Below are 14952 nucleotides of genomic sequence, written 5' to 3' on the forward strand. Positions count from 1 at the left end.
TGTTGATACACACGGAAAACTGTTGAGAGTGAAATGTTCCTAATGTTGTTTACACTCAGTGTATGACTACCTCTGTCACACGCCATTTCAAATCCCTGATATAAATATTGATGGGTTGTTACTAGGTCTATTCTACTGATATAGATATTAATGGGTTGTAACTAGGTCTATTCTACTGATATAGATATTAATGTGTTGTAACTAGGTCTATTCTGCTGATATAGATATTAATGGGTTGTAACTAGGTCTATTCTACTGATATAGATATTAATGGGTTGTAACTAGGTCTATTCTACTGATGTAGATATTAATGGGTTGTAACTAGGTCTATTCTACTGATATAGATATTAATGGGATGTAACTAGGTCTATTCTACTGATGTAGAGATTAATGGGTTGTAACTAGGTCTATTCAACTGATATATATATTAATGTGTTGTAACTAGGTCTATTCTACTGATATAGATATTGATGTGTTGTATCTAGGTCTATTCTACTGATATAGATATTGATGGGTTGTAACTACGTCAATTATTCTTTACTGATATAGATTTTAATGGGTTATAACTAGGTCTATTCTGCTATACTGATATAATTTTTAATGGGTTGTAACTAGGTCTGTTCTAATGATTAAGATATTAATGGGAGGTAACTAGGTCTATTCTACTGATATAGATGTTAATTTGTTGTAACTAGGTCTATTCTACTTATACAGATATTAATGGGTTGCAACTAGGTCAATTCTACTGATATACAGTGCCTTGCGAAAGTATTCGGCCCCCTTGAACTTTTCGACCTTTTGCCACATTTCAGGCTTCAAACATAAAGATATAAAACTGTAATTTTTTGTGAAGAATCAACAACAAGTGGGACACAATCATGAAGTGGAACGAAATTTATTGGATATTTCAAACTTTTTTAACAAATAAAAAACTGAAAAATTGGGCGTGCAAAATTATTCAGCCCCCTTAAGTTAATACTTTGTAGCGCCACCTTTTGCTGCGATTACAGCTGTAAGTCGCTTGGGGTATGTCTCTATCAGTTTTGCACATCGAGAGACTAAAATTGTTGCCCATTCCTCCTTGCAAAACAGCTCGAGCTCAGTGAGGTTGGATGGAGAGCGTTTGTGAACAACAGTTTTCAGTTCTTTCAACAGATTCTCGATTGGATTCAGGTCTGGACTTTGACTTGGCCATTCTAACACCTGGATATGTTTATTTGTGAACCATTCCATTGTAGATTTTGCTTTATGTTTTGGATCATTGTCTTGTTGGAAGACAAATCTCCGTCCCAGTCTCAGGTCTTTTGCAGACTCCATCAGGTTTTCTTCCAGAATGGTCCTGTATTTGGCTCCATCCATCTTCCCATCAATTTTAACCATCTTCCCTGCCCCTGCTGAAGAAAAGCAGGCCCAAACCATGATGCTGCCACCACCATGTTTGACAGTGGGGATGGTGTGTTCAGGGTGATGAGCTGTGTTGCTTTTACGCCAAACATAACGTTTTGCATTGTTGCCAAAAAGTTCGATTTTGGTTTCATCTGACCAGAGCACCTTCTTCCACATGTTTGGTGTGTCTCCCAGGTGGCTAGTGGCAAACTTTAAACGACACTTTTTATGGATATCTTTAAGAAATGGCTTTCTTCTTGCCACTCGTCCATAAAGGCCAGATTTGTGCAGTATACGACTGATTGTTGTCCTATGGACAGAGTCTCCCACCTCAGCTGTAGATCTCTGCAGTTCATCCAGAGTGATCATGGGCCTCTTGGCTGCATCTCTGATCAGTCTTCTCCTTGTATGAGCTGAAAGTTTAGAGGGACGGCCGGGTCTTCGTAGATTTGCAGTGGTCTGATACTCCTTCCATTTCAATATTATCGCTTGCACAGTGCTCCTTGGGATGTTTAAAGCTTGGGAAATCTTTTTGTATCCAAATCCGGCTTTAAACTTCTCCACAACAGTATCTCGGACCTGCCTGGTGTGTTCCTTGTTCTTCATGATGCTCTCTGCGCTTTAAACGGACCTCTGAGACTATCACAGAGCAGGTGCATTTATACGGAGACTTGATTACACACAGGTGGATTGTATTTATCATCATTAGTCATTAAGGTCAACATTGGATCATTCAGAGATCCTCACTGAACTTCTGGAGAGAGTTTGCTGCACTGAAAGTAAAGGGGCTGAATAATTTTGCACGGCCAATTTTTCAGTTTTTTATTTGTTAAAAAAGTTTGAATATCCAATAAATTTCGTTCCACTTCATAATTGTGTCCCACTTGTTGTTGATTCTTCACAAAAAAATAGAGTTTTATATCTTTATGTTTGAAGCCTGAAATGTGGCAAAAGGTCGAAAAGTTCAAGGGGGCCGAATACTTTCGCAAGGCACTGTAGATATTAATGGGCTGTAACTAGGTCTTTTCTACTGATATAGATATTAATGGGTTGTAACTAGGTCTATTCTACTGATACAGATATTAATGGGTTGTAACTAGGTTTATTCTACTGATGTAGATATTAATGGGTTGTAACTAGGTCTATTCTACCGACATAGATATTAATGGGCTGTAACTAGGTCTATCCTACTGATATAGATATTCATGGGTTGTAACTAGGCCTATTCTACTGATACAGATATTGATTGGTTGTAACTAAGTCTATTCTACTATACTGATATAGATATTGATGTATTGTAACTAGGTCTATTCTACTATAGTGATATAGATATTGATGGGTTGCAACTAGGTCTATTCTACTGATATAGATATTAATGGGTTGTAACTAGGTCTATTCTACTGATATAGATATTAATGGGTTGTAACTAGGTCTATTCTACTGATATAGATATTGATGGGTTGTAACTAAGTCAATTCTACTAACACAGATATTGTATTTTTCTACTATACTTTCAACCGTTGTGCATCTGTTGTTTTTTTAGTAAATGAAGGCTTCTGAAGAATTCTATGATATTCATTTTAGCATTCGATTTTAGTGCCTCTGAACGGGGTATGGTAGTAGGTGCCAAGCCCCCCGGTTAGAGTGTGTCAAGAACTGCCACTCTGCTTGATTTTCCATGCTCAACAGTTTCCAGTGTGTCATGAATGGTCCACTACACAAAGGACATCCAGCCAACTTGACACAACTGTGGGAAGCATTGGACTCAACATCTGGAGGCGTTGTGGGGCCTTCTTCACGACTGTGTTGGTGGGTTTGGACCATGACAGGTCCTTAGCGATGTGGACAGCGAGGGATTTGAACCTCTTGACCCGCTCCACTACAGCCCCTTCCATGTAAATTGGGGGCGTGTTCGGCCCTCTGTTTCCTGTAGTCCACAATCCGCTCCATGATAAGCTCCAACACTGCTGGGTTTTTTACCTTCAACAGTTTCCCGTGTGTATCAAGAATGGTCCACCACCCAAATGACACAACTGGAGGAAGCATTGGAGTCAACATGGACCAGTATCCCTGTGGAATGCTATCGACACCTTGTTGAGTTCATGCCCTGTCGAATTAAGACTGTTCTTAATGCAATTCAATATTAGAAAGGTGTTCTTAATGTTTTGTACACTCAGTTGATTGTTTTAAGCCTTAGATTTTTCAACTTTGCCAAAAAGAACACCAAGAAGCACTCAGTTCTATTCCAGAACCCAGGTAAAGAACACCAAGGAGCACTCAGTTCTACTCCAGAACCCAGGTAAAGAACACCAAGGAGCCCTCAGTTCTATTCCAGAACCCAGATAAAGAACACCAAGGAGCACTCAGTTCTATTCCAGAACCCAGATAAAGAACACCAAGGAGCACTCAGTTCTATTCCAGAACCCAGATAAAGAACACCAAGGAGCACTCAGTTCTATTCCAGAACCCAGATAAAGAACACCAAGGAGCACTCAGTTCTACTCCAGAACCCAGATAAAGAACACCAAGGAGCACTCAGTTCTACTCCAGAACACAGGAAAACAACACCAAGGACCACTCAGTTCTATTCCAGAACACAGGAAAACAACCCCAAGGAGCACTCAGTTCTACTCCAGAACCCAGATAAAGAACACCAAGGAGCACTCAGTTCTATTCCAGAACACAGGAAAACAACACCAAGGACCACTCAGTTCTATTCCAGAACACAGGTAAAGAACACCAAGGAGCACTCAGTTCTACTCCAGAACACAGGTAAAGAACACCAAGGACCACTCAGTTTATTCCAGGACACAGGTAAACAACACCAAGGACCACTCAGTTCTATTCCAGAACACAGGTAAAGAACACCAAGGAGCACTCAGTTTATTCCAGAACCCAGGTAAAGAACACCAAGGAGCACTCAGTTCTACTCCAGAACACAGGTAAAGAACACCAAGGAGCACTCAGTTCTACTCCAGAACCCAGGTAAAGAACACCAAGGAGCACTCAGTTCTATTCCAGAACCCAGGTAAACAACACCAAGGACCACTCAGTTCTATTCCAGAACCCAGGTAAAGAACACCAAGGAGCACTCAGCTCTATTCCGGAACCCAGGTAAAGAACAACAAGGAGCACTCAGTTCTATTCCAGAACCCAGGTAAAGAACACCAAGGACCACTCAGTTCTATTCCAGAACACAGGTAAAGAACACCAAGGAGCACTCAGTTCTATTCCAGAACCCAGGTAAAGAACACCAAGGAGCACTCAGTTCTATTCCAGAACCCAGGTAAAGAACACCAAGGAGCACTCAGTTTTACTCCAGAACACAGGAAAACAACCCCAAGGAGCACTCAGTTCTACTCCAGAACCCAGGTAAAGAACACCAAGGAGCACTCAGTTTATTCCAGAACACAGGTAAACAAAACCAAGGACCACTCAGTTCTATTCCAGAACCCAGGTAAAGAACAACAAGGAGCACTCAGTTATATTCCAGAACCCAGGTAAAGAACACCAAGGAGCACTCAGTTCTATTCCAGAACACAGGTAAAGAACACCAAGGAGCACTCAGTTCTATTCCAGAACCCAGGTAAAGAACACCAAGGAGCACTCAGTTCTATTCCAGAACCCAGGTAAAGAACACCAAGGACCACTCAGTTCTATTCCAGAACACAGGTAAAGAACACCAAGGAGCACTCAGTTCTATTCCAGAACCCAGGTAAAGAACACCAAGGAGTGCTAGTTCTACTCCAGAACCCAGGTAAAGAACACCAACGACCATTCAGTTCTACTCCAGAACCCAGGTAAAGAACACCAAGGAGTGCTCAGTTCTACTCAGGAACCCAGGTAAAGAACACCAAGGAGTGCTCAGTTCTACTCCAGAACCCAGGTAAGGAACACCAAGGACCACTCAGTTCTATTCCAGAACACAGGTAAAGAACACCAAGGAGCGCTAGTTCTACTCCAGAACCCAGGTAAAGAACACCAACGACCATTCAGTTCTACTCCAGAACCCAGGTAAAGAACACCAAGGAGTGCTCAGTTCTACTCCAGAACCCAGGTAAAGAACACCAAGGAGTGCTCAGTTCTACTCCAGAACCCAGGTAAGGAACACCAAGGACCACTCAGTTCTATTCCAGAACACAGGTAAAGAACACCAAGGAGCACTCAGTTCTATTCCAGAACCCAGGTAAAGAACACCAAGGAGCACTCAGTTCTATTCCAGAACACAGGTAAAGAACACCAAGGAGCACTCAGTTCTATTCCAGAACACAGGAGAAGAACACCAAGGAATAATTTTCCAGAACCCAGGTAAAGAAGACTAAAACTATCGAGTGCCGATAGACATTCTGACTGGTCTGGATGTTAAAATAAATCTTCCCTGGGATTAGTTTTTACCACTATTTTACAACACATGTATCTTATTGTGTGGTTAAATCAGAGCCAGTTCTGATTGTTATTTTGTTGTGTTGAGCGAGAGCTCCCTTGGTGGGCTTCAAGCTCCCTTGATATCAGCGCTACTGTATTAATGTGATGTGACTGAGCTGAAGGCCTGAGCTTCCCTTGCCTCCGCCTCACATGGGATCTTTTGCCTTCTATGCCAGGTTCATGAACGTTATAGGCCACGTTCCCCTGCTCAGACGTTGTTTGCATCAACCAATGGTTGCGTGCCACGTCATTGACTGTGCCGTTGGGCACCAGACTGCTATAACATGTGGTTAGCTGATAGGTAAAACACCTATCCAGGCGTTGTAAGATCTGCCATGCGTCAGCAACGTCTGGCCAGAGGAACACACCCTTACATAAAGGACAGGCCGCTGAGATAATATGCTACCATGGCAACCTTAATACGTACCATCAGGCAGCCAAAGCTGACCAATCACAGCAGCTTCCTCCTTTCCTATGTTTGACATGGCACATGCGTGATTGGTTTTAGAGGAGAAAGGTGGTGTTGTGGGCATGCCTTAGATGGGTTTTGATTAGAACTCACCTGGGCTGCGTTCAGTAGGGCACTACGTTGTGGAATTGTGTCAGCTCTGTTCAAAGCATTTTTATTTGCGGTGTTAAGTGTATTACAACCTGCTGAATGCAGCCCTGCTGAAGGTAGACTTCTGTAGACACACACACACATATGAATGTTGCATAATTTATGTTCTGAAAATAATCTGGGAATTGCAGTTTATTTATTAAAACAACACATTAAAACTGACGTGGTCTATAACTTTCTATAATTTACACTTTGGAATGTATTAGATACTGATCTGAGAATTGTTCATATTTGGATATTTAGGTATTTAGATTTCTACTGATCAATCAATCAGAAATCAATACATCAAAAACAAACATGAACAAAAACATTTAAATAAAAATGGTTTATTTTCTTTAATATAGTATTTATTCTATCTACAGCAGAAAAGAGCCTCCATGCCACTCAGTGCTATTATAGCTCTGACCCCAGGCCAGTGCAGCTCCATACTGACCAACACACATCTCACAGCACAACACCAGTGCCAAACTGACCTGGAGTCAGTCTCTGTATCACATCTGACATCAGGGGATTTCAGAAAACAGGGGAGTTGAGGTGGGTGGGGTGGGGAGCGGGCAGGGATTTCGGGGGGCAGTTCTAGGAGGGAATATCACACCTCATAGCTTGGATCCGATACATTGTGTGTGACTGGGGCCAAGCAACGCTAGTACCCACGTTGTGAAAGATTTAGGTTTTATCCAAGAGTGTTGTGTGTGTTGCAAGTTGACTTCTTGCTCCAGTATGGCTGTAGACTTGGAGGCAGATCGTTTCTGCCACGAAAGGGTCACAAGATGAGGTAACAAAGGTTTTCCTGGACGGCAAGAAGGAACAGAGACACGATCAAAAGAATGGAAGACTGGGCTTGTTACAATCTGGGTGTTTCTGTGCAGGTATGTGTGTGTGGATAGGTGTGATAATGTGTACATGTCAGGGTTCTCCCCAGGATTATTTAACAAGGTGGTGCTGCTGAGCAGGTGTTTTCAACACCTGTAAATGACATTTCTTGCAATCTACTCATAAATATTTAAGAATTTTATTTTACATAATGGCACTGCCAGTCCACCAGGTGGCGCCGCTCTAACATTCTTTGGGGAGAACTCTGTGTTTGTATGTTACCTCCTCTCTGTCCATCATGTTGCATTGGATCCACTTATTGCCTTGGTGTCTGTGTTGGAGATGGTCTGTTCATTCAGCACTGGATCTGAGGGACACAGAACATGGTAGTCAAGAGATCATCTCTTTCCAATTCACTCTTCATCAGTACAGGTCAAAGTTTAAAGAGATGGTGAGAGATTCACTCTTTATCTGTACAGGTCAAAGTTTAAAGGGATGGTGAGAGATTCAATCTTCATCAGTACAGGTCAAAGTTTAAAGGTACAGAGAGAGAGACAGGGAGGACAGACAGAGAGGACAGACAGAGAGGACAGACAGACAGACAGACAGACAGACAGACAGACAGACAGACAGACAGACAGACAGACAGACAGACAGACAGACAGACAGACAGACAGACAGACAGACAGACAGACCAGGGGCGAAAATCTGATATCAACTTTGGAGGGGACAATTACATGAAATTTTCTCAAGAGCAATTCCTGAGGGGGACACCAAAAGTAGTGCTGTAACACATAGCCTACATTGTAATATGGTAAATGTATATTGAGGAACCAAAGAAATAAGGTGTTTGCCGTACTCCTAACTACCGGTACCCAAAACTACACAACTAATCACAACAGCAATACCATTGCCTTTAACAAATCTTAGTTCAGTCACCAGTTTAAGTTGAGAGTGGGGGTATCCATGGCATTTTCCAATTATGTTCCTATTTTACAAGTCAAAAAAATTGAGAACCTTTCATAATGTTGCCAAACAAAGACTCAACAAACTTACCTGAGACTCCCTGTCTCTGCCAGTCTGTCCCTGCATATCTGTCCCCAACTCTGCTGTCTGTGTGCCATCTGTTGCCTGCTCTGCCTAATGACATCATTGTGAAACATTTCCATTAGAATTTCATTTCTTTCTTATGAACATTTTATCAACTAGTCTTTGAGATATTAGGCTACTAGGGTTCTTACTATGCGTTTTGGTGTATTGAAAAATACTCTGATGTCCGTCTTTTATTTTTCTGCCATTTTTCTACCTGGCTGGCTGGCTGGCTGGCTGGCTGGCTGGCTGGCTGTCTGTCTGGCTGGCTGGCTGGCTACACACACACACAGTGTGTAGGTTATTTACAGTAGGAGATGGGCTTCTATCATCTTCTATCATTCTATTTGGGCTTCGATCTAAAAGGTAGCTAGCAAATGTGAAACGGATTAAAATGACAAGAGTTGACAGCTGTATGAGTTCACCATTTACACAACATATGCTGCAACCTTTTGTAATTTTAATAGTTTGTTTCATATTGGCTGGCTTCCAACAATAGCTGAATTTGCAAAGCTAGCGAGCACCAATTCAGTTTCAGTGGTGTTTGCTATAATCTTTGCTACCCTGGTTAAATAAAGGTGAAATAAAATAAATAAATAAAAGTTCCCTTGCGACAATTTAGCTTTTGCAACGAGACCATTAAATATATTTAAGACAATGGTAGAAGAGAGTGTAGTTCTGTTCAGTTTGGACTTCAGTTTATTGCTAACCTTATCACAGGGACTTTGAAGCACTAACTTACATCATCTGCATGCTGACCTTGGAATAAATTGACGATAGCAAAGATTCCATCTTTGACGACGCCACATAAATGGAATAGGTACTAGCTAGCTTAATAGTTAATATTTGCGCGCTAGCTCTGCATATTCAGCTAGTGTGTGTGCGCGATTGACTAGATTAACCTCACGTCAGTTACATTCATTGAGTGCCTTTCAGACAGTAGACACGACCCCTCTGTTACCTTGCCAACTAAGGAACTGGCAGTGGATCAAACCATTGTGAGGCAAAGGGTGGGGGGGTCGCAATCTTTTGAAACTTAAAAACGCGCTATTAAGTGTCTATAATCAGCACAATTGCTTTCATTGCGTATTATTAATATTATTTAAATTCCATAGTTATGTTTCAGTGATATATTGGGGGGGACAAATCATATTTTTCCCAGGATGGGGGGGGTCGTGTCCCCCCCTGTCCCCCCCGGGATTTCCGCCCCTGAGACAGACAGACAGAGAGACAGACATACAGGTCTGTATCTTACAGAAGTATGGATGCTGCATGGCCTCAGCAGCGGTCAGTCTCTGCTGGTGGTCGTAGCGTAGCAGCTTGTCCAGCAGGTCCAGGGACTCAGGGGTCACCAGGTGCTCTACAAATGATTTTAAAATCACAACATGGTTCATTGAACAATATCCATTTATTGATACATCTGTAAACATACTACTGTTGAACATACTAATGTTAGCAGACATATAAATGTGTTGATGTAACAAGGATTAAACCAATATGTGCATCATGATGTATTACAGTGTATGTGGATGTTCACATTGTGTAAGCAGTGTGATGTGTGTTAATAACTAGTGTGTACCGGATAGTCCACTAGCAGCTCTGGTCCTTTAAAATAACGCAGCTGAGACACACAGACAGCAGAGAGAGAGAGAGAGAGAGACAGACAGAGAGAGGGAGACAAAGACAATGAGAGAGAGAGCGAGAGAGAGAGAGAGAGAGAGAGAGAGAGAGAGAGAGAGAGAGAGAGAGAGACGGGGAGACAAACAGAGGGAGACAAAGATAATGAGAGAGAGAAAGAGAGTGAGAGACAGTGAGAGACAGTGAGAGACAGAGAGATGGAAAGAGAGAGAGAGTTCACACTGCCCACAAAATGAGGTGAGAACTGAGCTGCACTTCCTAACCTCCTGCCAAATGTATGACCATATTAGACACACATTTCCCTCAGATTACACAGATCCATAAAGAATTCGAAAACAAATCCAAATGTGATAAACTCCCATATCTACTGGGTGAAATTCCACAGTGTCTCATCACAGCAACAAGATTTGTGACCTGTTGCCACAAGAAAAGTTCAACCAGTAAAGAACAAACACCATTGTAAATTCAACCAATATTTATGTTTATTTATTTTCCATTTTGTACTTTAACTGTTTGTACATCATTACAACACTGTATATAGACATAATATTACATTTGAAATGTCTTTATTCTATTGGAACCTTTGTTGTTGATTTCACTTTTGTTTATTAACTATTTCACTTGCTTTGGCAATGTAATCATGTTTCCCATGTCAATAAAGCCCTTAGTCAGTATGATTGTATAACCAGGTGGGTCAGTAGGTGTGAGTGTGGGGAGAGTTACAGAGAATACAGTAGTCTAGTGAAGTAGGTGTGAGTGTGGAGAGAGATACAGAGAATACAGTGGTCTAGTGAAGTAGGTGTGAGTGTGGGGAAAGTTACAGAGAATACAGTAGTCTAGTGAAGTAGGTGTGAGTGTGGGGAGAGATACAGAGAATACAGTAGGCTAGTGAAGTAGGTGTGAGTGTGGGGAAAGTTACAGAGAATACAGTAGTCTAGTGAAGTAGGTGTGAGTGTGGGGAGAGATACAGAGAATACAGTAGTCTAGTGAAGTTGGTGTGAGTGTGGGGAAAGTTACAGAGAATACAGTGGTCTAGTGAAGTAGGTGTGAGTGTGGGGAAAGTTACAGAGAATACAGTAGTCTAGTGAAGTAGGTGTGAGTGTGGGGAGAGATACAGAGAATACAGTAGTCTAGTGAAGTAGGTGTGAGTGTGGGGAGAGAGAGAATACAGTAGTCTAGTGAAGTAGGTGTGAGTGTGGGGAGAGAGAGAATACAGTAGTCTAGTGAAGTTGGTGTGAGTGTGGGGAGAGTTACAGAGAATACAGTAGTCTAGTGAAGTTGGTGTGAGTGTGGGGAGCAATACAGAGTAGACTGTAGTCTTGTCCAGTCCATAACTGTCCATAGTGTGTTTTAACCTGTTTCTGTAGCATGAGGCAGGTTGATGTAGGATACAAGTACACCCACTGGACACAACGCTAGTCTATTACAGACCCTTCTCTGTCTCCTTATACAGACTTTCAGCAGTTGAAACAAGAACAAAACATTTCCTGTCCTTGTTCAGGTGAAAAGCTAGGGATGGTTCTGGACAAATGTAACCACTCTCAAATTCATAGACAGAGCTACGGATGGAAGGACTGACCATCCATGATATCAACATTATAGTTTTAACCATGTTCTCAGGATATACAGTGGGGGTATCCATTTACTTTGTTTAAACATTTAGTAAAATAAACTTATATTCAGGGTTCTGATAGGGTATGACAGTTCAACTAAACTCAAGAAGCATTTATAAGTTATATTCATCAAGAATCAATGGGTGTATATCAGTAATTTATTAGTCCAATAATGGACATAGCAACTGCAGAATGTTTTTGTTATGACTCGATCAGGGATCAATCCACCAACCTTACAAACTGAGGGAAGACACAAACCACACCACAATAATCTGAGATTAATTGATAGAAAAATATTCTATGTTTTAATTGAATTATGATGTAAAGGTTAACAGTATGCTACAGGTTTTTAATCAATATGCACACATCCTAAAATCTACATTTAATAGTTGAAAGATACATAGTTGATTTCAGGTATTACTTCTAAACTAGTTGGTTATGATGTAGAGACCTTAATTTCATCTTCATTGTTCTTGTATTTGATGTAATGCATCATAGTATATAATTCACTTTAATAGCCTTCCTTTGATATGCAATTCTCTAGTAAATGCTTTCTGCGTATTTCAGAAAATAGCAGCCCTGCTGAACATCCTGGAGGAAACAGAGTTACAGAGAATTGAGGAAGAGGAACCTGGCAGAATGTTGGTTCTTAGAATTATATTCAGAGTGAATGAGGGTATGGAGGGGAGTTTCCTCCATCAATTGTCAACGGGTCTGATGGACCAGCTCTCTGTATAAAAGACAGGTCAGATCAGACCACAGACATAGAACCAGAGCATCAGCTAGACTTCTGACACAGAACCAGACCAGAGCAACAGAGACCAGAACATTAGAGACCAGAACATCAGAGATCAGAACATCAGAGACCAGAGCATCAGAGACCAGAACATCAGAGACCATCTCAGACAATATAATCTTCAGCATCTCAACCATCTCTGAACCATGAAGACCCTGACTGCTCTACTTCTCCTGGGACTGCTCTGCTCCCTCCATACGACTTCTGCAGGTGTGTGTGTGTGTGTGTGTGTGTGTGTGTGTGTGTGTGTGTGTGTGTGTGTGTGTAGTAGACATGCTGTGTAATATGCTGTTGGAGACACACCAGGAGATCTTTATGTTAACTGTGGTTTATGCTCCTTGGTTTACAGGTGTCATTTCGTTGGACACGGCAGCTGACTGCTGTATGAAATTCTGCGCGAGGATCCCTCTTCAACAAGTGGTTTCTCTCAGACCAACTTCCAGTAGCTGCCCTCGCAAAGCACTGATGTAAGTAACATAGTCTACTGTAAACTGTAAACATCTAGGCTAGCCTGGTCCCAGATCTGTTTGTGCTATCACGTCAACTCCTTGTCAAGAAAAACATGACCAAGATTGACAAGGAGTTGGTATGATAGCACAAATACATCTGGACCCAGGCTACATCCAGGCTACACTGTACAAGACAAGATGGAGCATTCATATTAATGACTGGTGGTTCTGAGAGACAATGTGTTGTGTATCTGTTGCAGTTTCACCACAAAGAAAGGGAAGACATTTTGTGTTGACCCTTCTGAAGCCTGGGTCCAGAGTCATGTGACCAAGATTGAGAGCAGATCGACTGCTGCCTAGACGACAATGATGTCATAAACCACCATCACCCCCTAACACCCTAACCCTTGGTGGTGCACTATAAAGGGAATAGGTTGCCCTTAGTAACGCAGACCTTGTCAGGCAGGTTAATACCCTATCTGAGATTGGTATGGAGTAGGTTCAATGTAATGTACTAGGTTAATACCCTATCTGAGATTGGTATAGAGGAGGTTCAATGTAATGTACCAGGTTAATACCCTATCTGAGATTGGCATAGAGGAGGTTCAATGTAATGTACCAGGTTAATACCCTATCTGAGATTGGTATGGATTAGGTTCAATGTAATGTACTAGGTCAATACCCTATCTGAGATTGGCATAGAGGAGGTTCAGTGTAATGTACTAGGTTAATACCCTATCTGAGATTGGCATAGAGGAGGTTCAATATAAAATGTACTAGGTCTAGGATGTACTAATAGTTTATTTTTCTATAACTGTAGACATATTTGACATTTAGCTATTCAGTAACCTATTTAATATTTTATATTTTATAAATCTGTTGAAGATTTCAAACATCCTGTGAAAGAGTGGTTTATATTATTCAATGAATGTATTAATGTGTTGTAACTAGGTCTATTCTACTGATATAGATATTAATGGGTTGTAACTAGGTCTATTCTACTGATATAGATATTAATGGGTTGTAACTAGGTCTATTCTACTGATATAGATATTAATGGGTTGTAACTAGGTCAATTCTACTGATATAGATATTAATGGGTTGTAACTAGGTCTATTCTACTGATATAGATATTAATGGGTTGTAACTAGGTCTATTCTACTGATGTAGATATTAATGGGTTGTAACTAGGTCTATTCTACTGATATAGATATTAATGGGATGTAACTAGGTCTATTCTACTGATGTAGAGATTAATGGGTTGTAACTAGGTCTATTCAACTGATATATATATTAATGTGTTGTAACTAGGTCTATTCTACTGACATAGATATTAATGGGGTGTAACTAGGTCTATTCTACTATACTGATATAAATATTGTATTTATCACGTTCTCCATCTGCAGCTGTTTAAATAAATCAAGTATTCTGAAGAATTCTCTGATATTCATTTCAGCATTCTGAATGTGTAGAGAACATACATTGAGTGCACAAAAAATTAGGAACACCTTCGTAATGTTGAGTCTCACCTCCTTTTTGTCATCAGATCACCCTAAATTGTCGGTTCATGGACTATACAAAGAGTTTAAAGTGTTCCACAGCGATGCTTGACAGTTGCGTCAAGTTTTTAATTTATTTATTGATCCTTTATTTAACTAGGCAAGTCAGTTAAGAACAAAATCTTATTTACAATGACAGCCTACCGGGGAACAGTGGGTTCACTGCCTTGTTCCGGGGCAGAATGACAGAATGTTACCTTGTCAGCTCTGGGATTTGATCCAGCAACCTTTTGGTTACTAGTCTAACACTCTAACCGCTAGGCTTCCTGCCACCCCCAAGTTGGCTGTCCTTTGGGTGGTGGACAATTGTTGATACACACGGAAAACTGATGAGAGTGAAATGTTCCTAATGTTTTTCACACTCAGTGTATGACTACCTCTGTCACACGCCATTTCAAATCCCTGATATAAATATTGATGGGTTGTTACTAGGTCTATTCTACTGATATAGATATTAATGGGTTGTAACTAGGTCTATTCTAATGTATAGATATTAATGGGTTGTAACTAGTTCTATTCTAATGTATAGATATTAATGGGTTGTAACTAGGTCTATTCTACTGAT

At 40.9% G+C, this 14952-nt stretch overlaps 1 protein-coding gene and 1 long non-coding RNA gene across 3 annotated transcripts; one reads left to right on the forward strand and one right to left on the reverse strand.

Annotated features, from left to right (window-relative positions):
• Window positions 1-6796: 6796 nt before the first annotated feature.
• LOC106587938 (uncharacterized) lies at window positions 6797-9694 on the reverse strand. 2 transcript variants are annotated; one of them, XR_014382888.1, is made up of 4 exons: window positions 9588-9694; window positions 8300-8383; window positions 7526-7610; window positions 6797-7220 (listed from the first exon to the last, which is right to left on the reverse strand). It is a non-coding gene; the product is annotated as an uncharacterized LOC106587938 (long non-coding RNA). The 2 variants fall into 2 exon arrangements; XR_001324528.3 differs by lacking the exon at window positions 8300-8383.
• A 2614-nt stretch (window positions 9695-12308) lies between these two features.
• LOC106587939 (C-C motif chemokine 13) lies at window positions 12309-14246 on the forward strand. The gene is made up of 3 exons (XM_014176599.3): window positions 12309-12589; window positions 12729-12846; window positions 13089-14246. Exons 1-3 carry the CDS (start codon window positions 12526-12528, stop codon window positions 13186-13188), a joined length of 282 nt encoding a protein of 93 aa, XP_014032074.1. The 5' UTR covers window positions 12309-12525; the 3' UTR covers window positions 13189-14246.
• The last annotated feature ends 706 nt before the right edge of the window (window positions 14247-14952 follow it).

The sequence above is a fragment of the Salmo salar genome, chromosome 26, assembly GCF_965601325.2.
Source record: "Salmo salar chromosome 26, fSalSal1, whole genome shotgun sequence".
In the NCBI taxonomy this organism is placed as follows: domain Eukaryota; kingdom Metazoa; phylum Chordata; class Actinopteri; order Salmoniformes; family Salmonidae; genus Salmo; species Salmo salar.

Coding starts and splice junctions, on each gene's coding strand:
- LOC106587939 (XM_014176599.3), top strand. CDS start 12,526: ATGAAGACCCTGACTGCTCTACTTCTCCTGGGACTGCTCTGCTCCCTC. Junction 12,590..12,728: donor CCTCCATACGACTTCTGCAG/GTGTGTGTGTGT, acceptor CTTGGTTTACAG/GTGTCATTTCGTTGGACACG. Junction 12,847..13,088: donor TGCCCTCGCAAAGCACTGAT/GTAAGTAACATA, acceptor TATCTGTTGCAG/TTTCACCACAAAGAAAGGGA.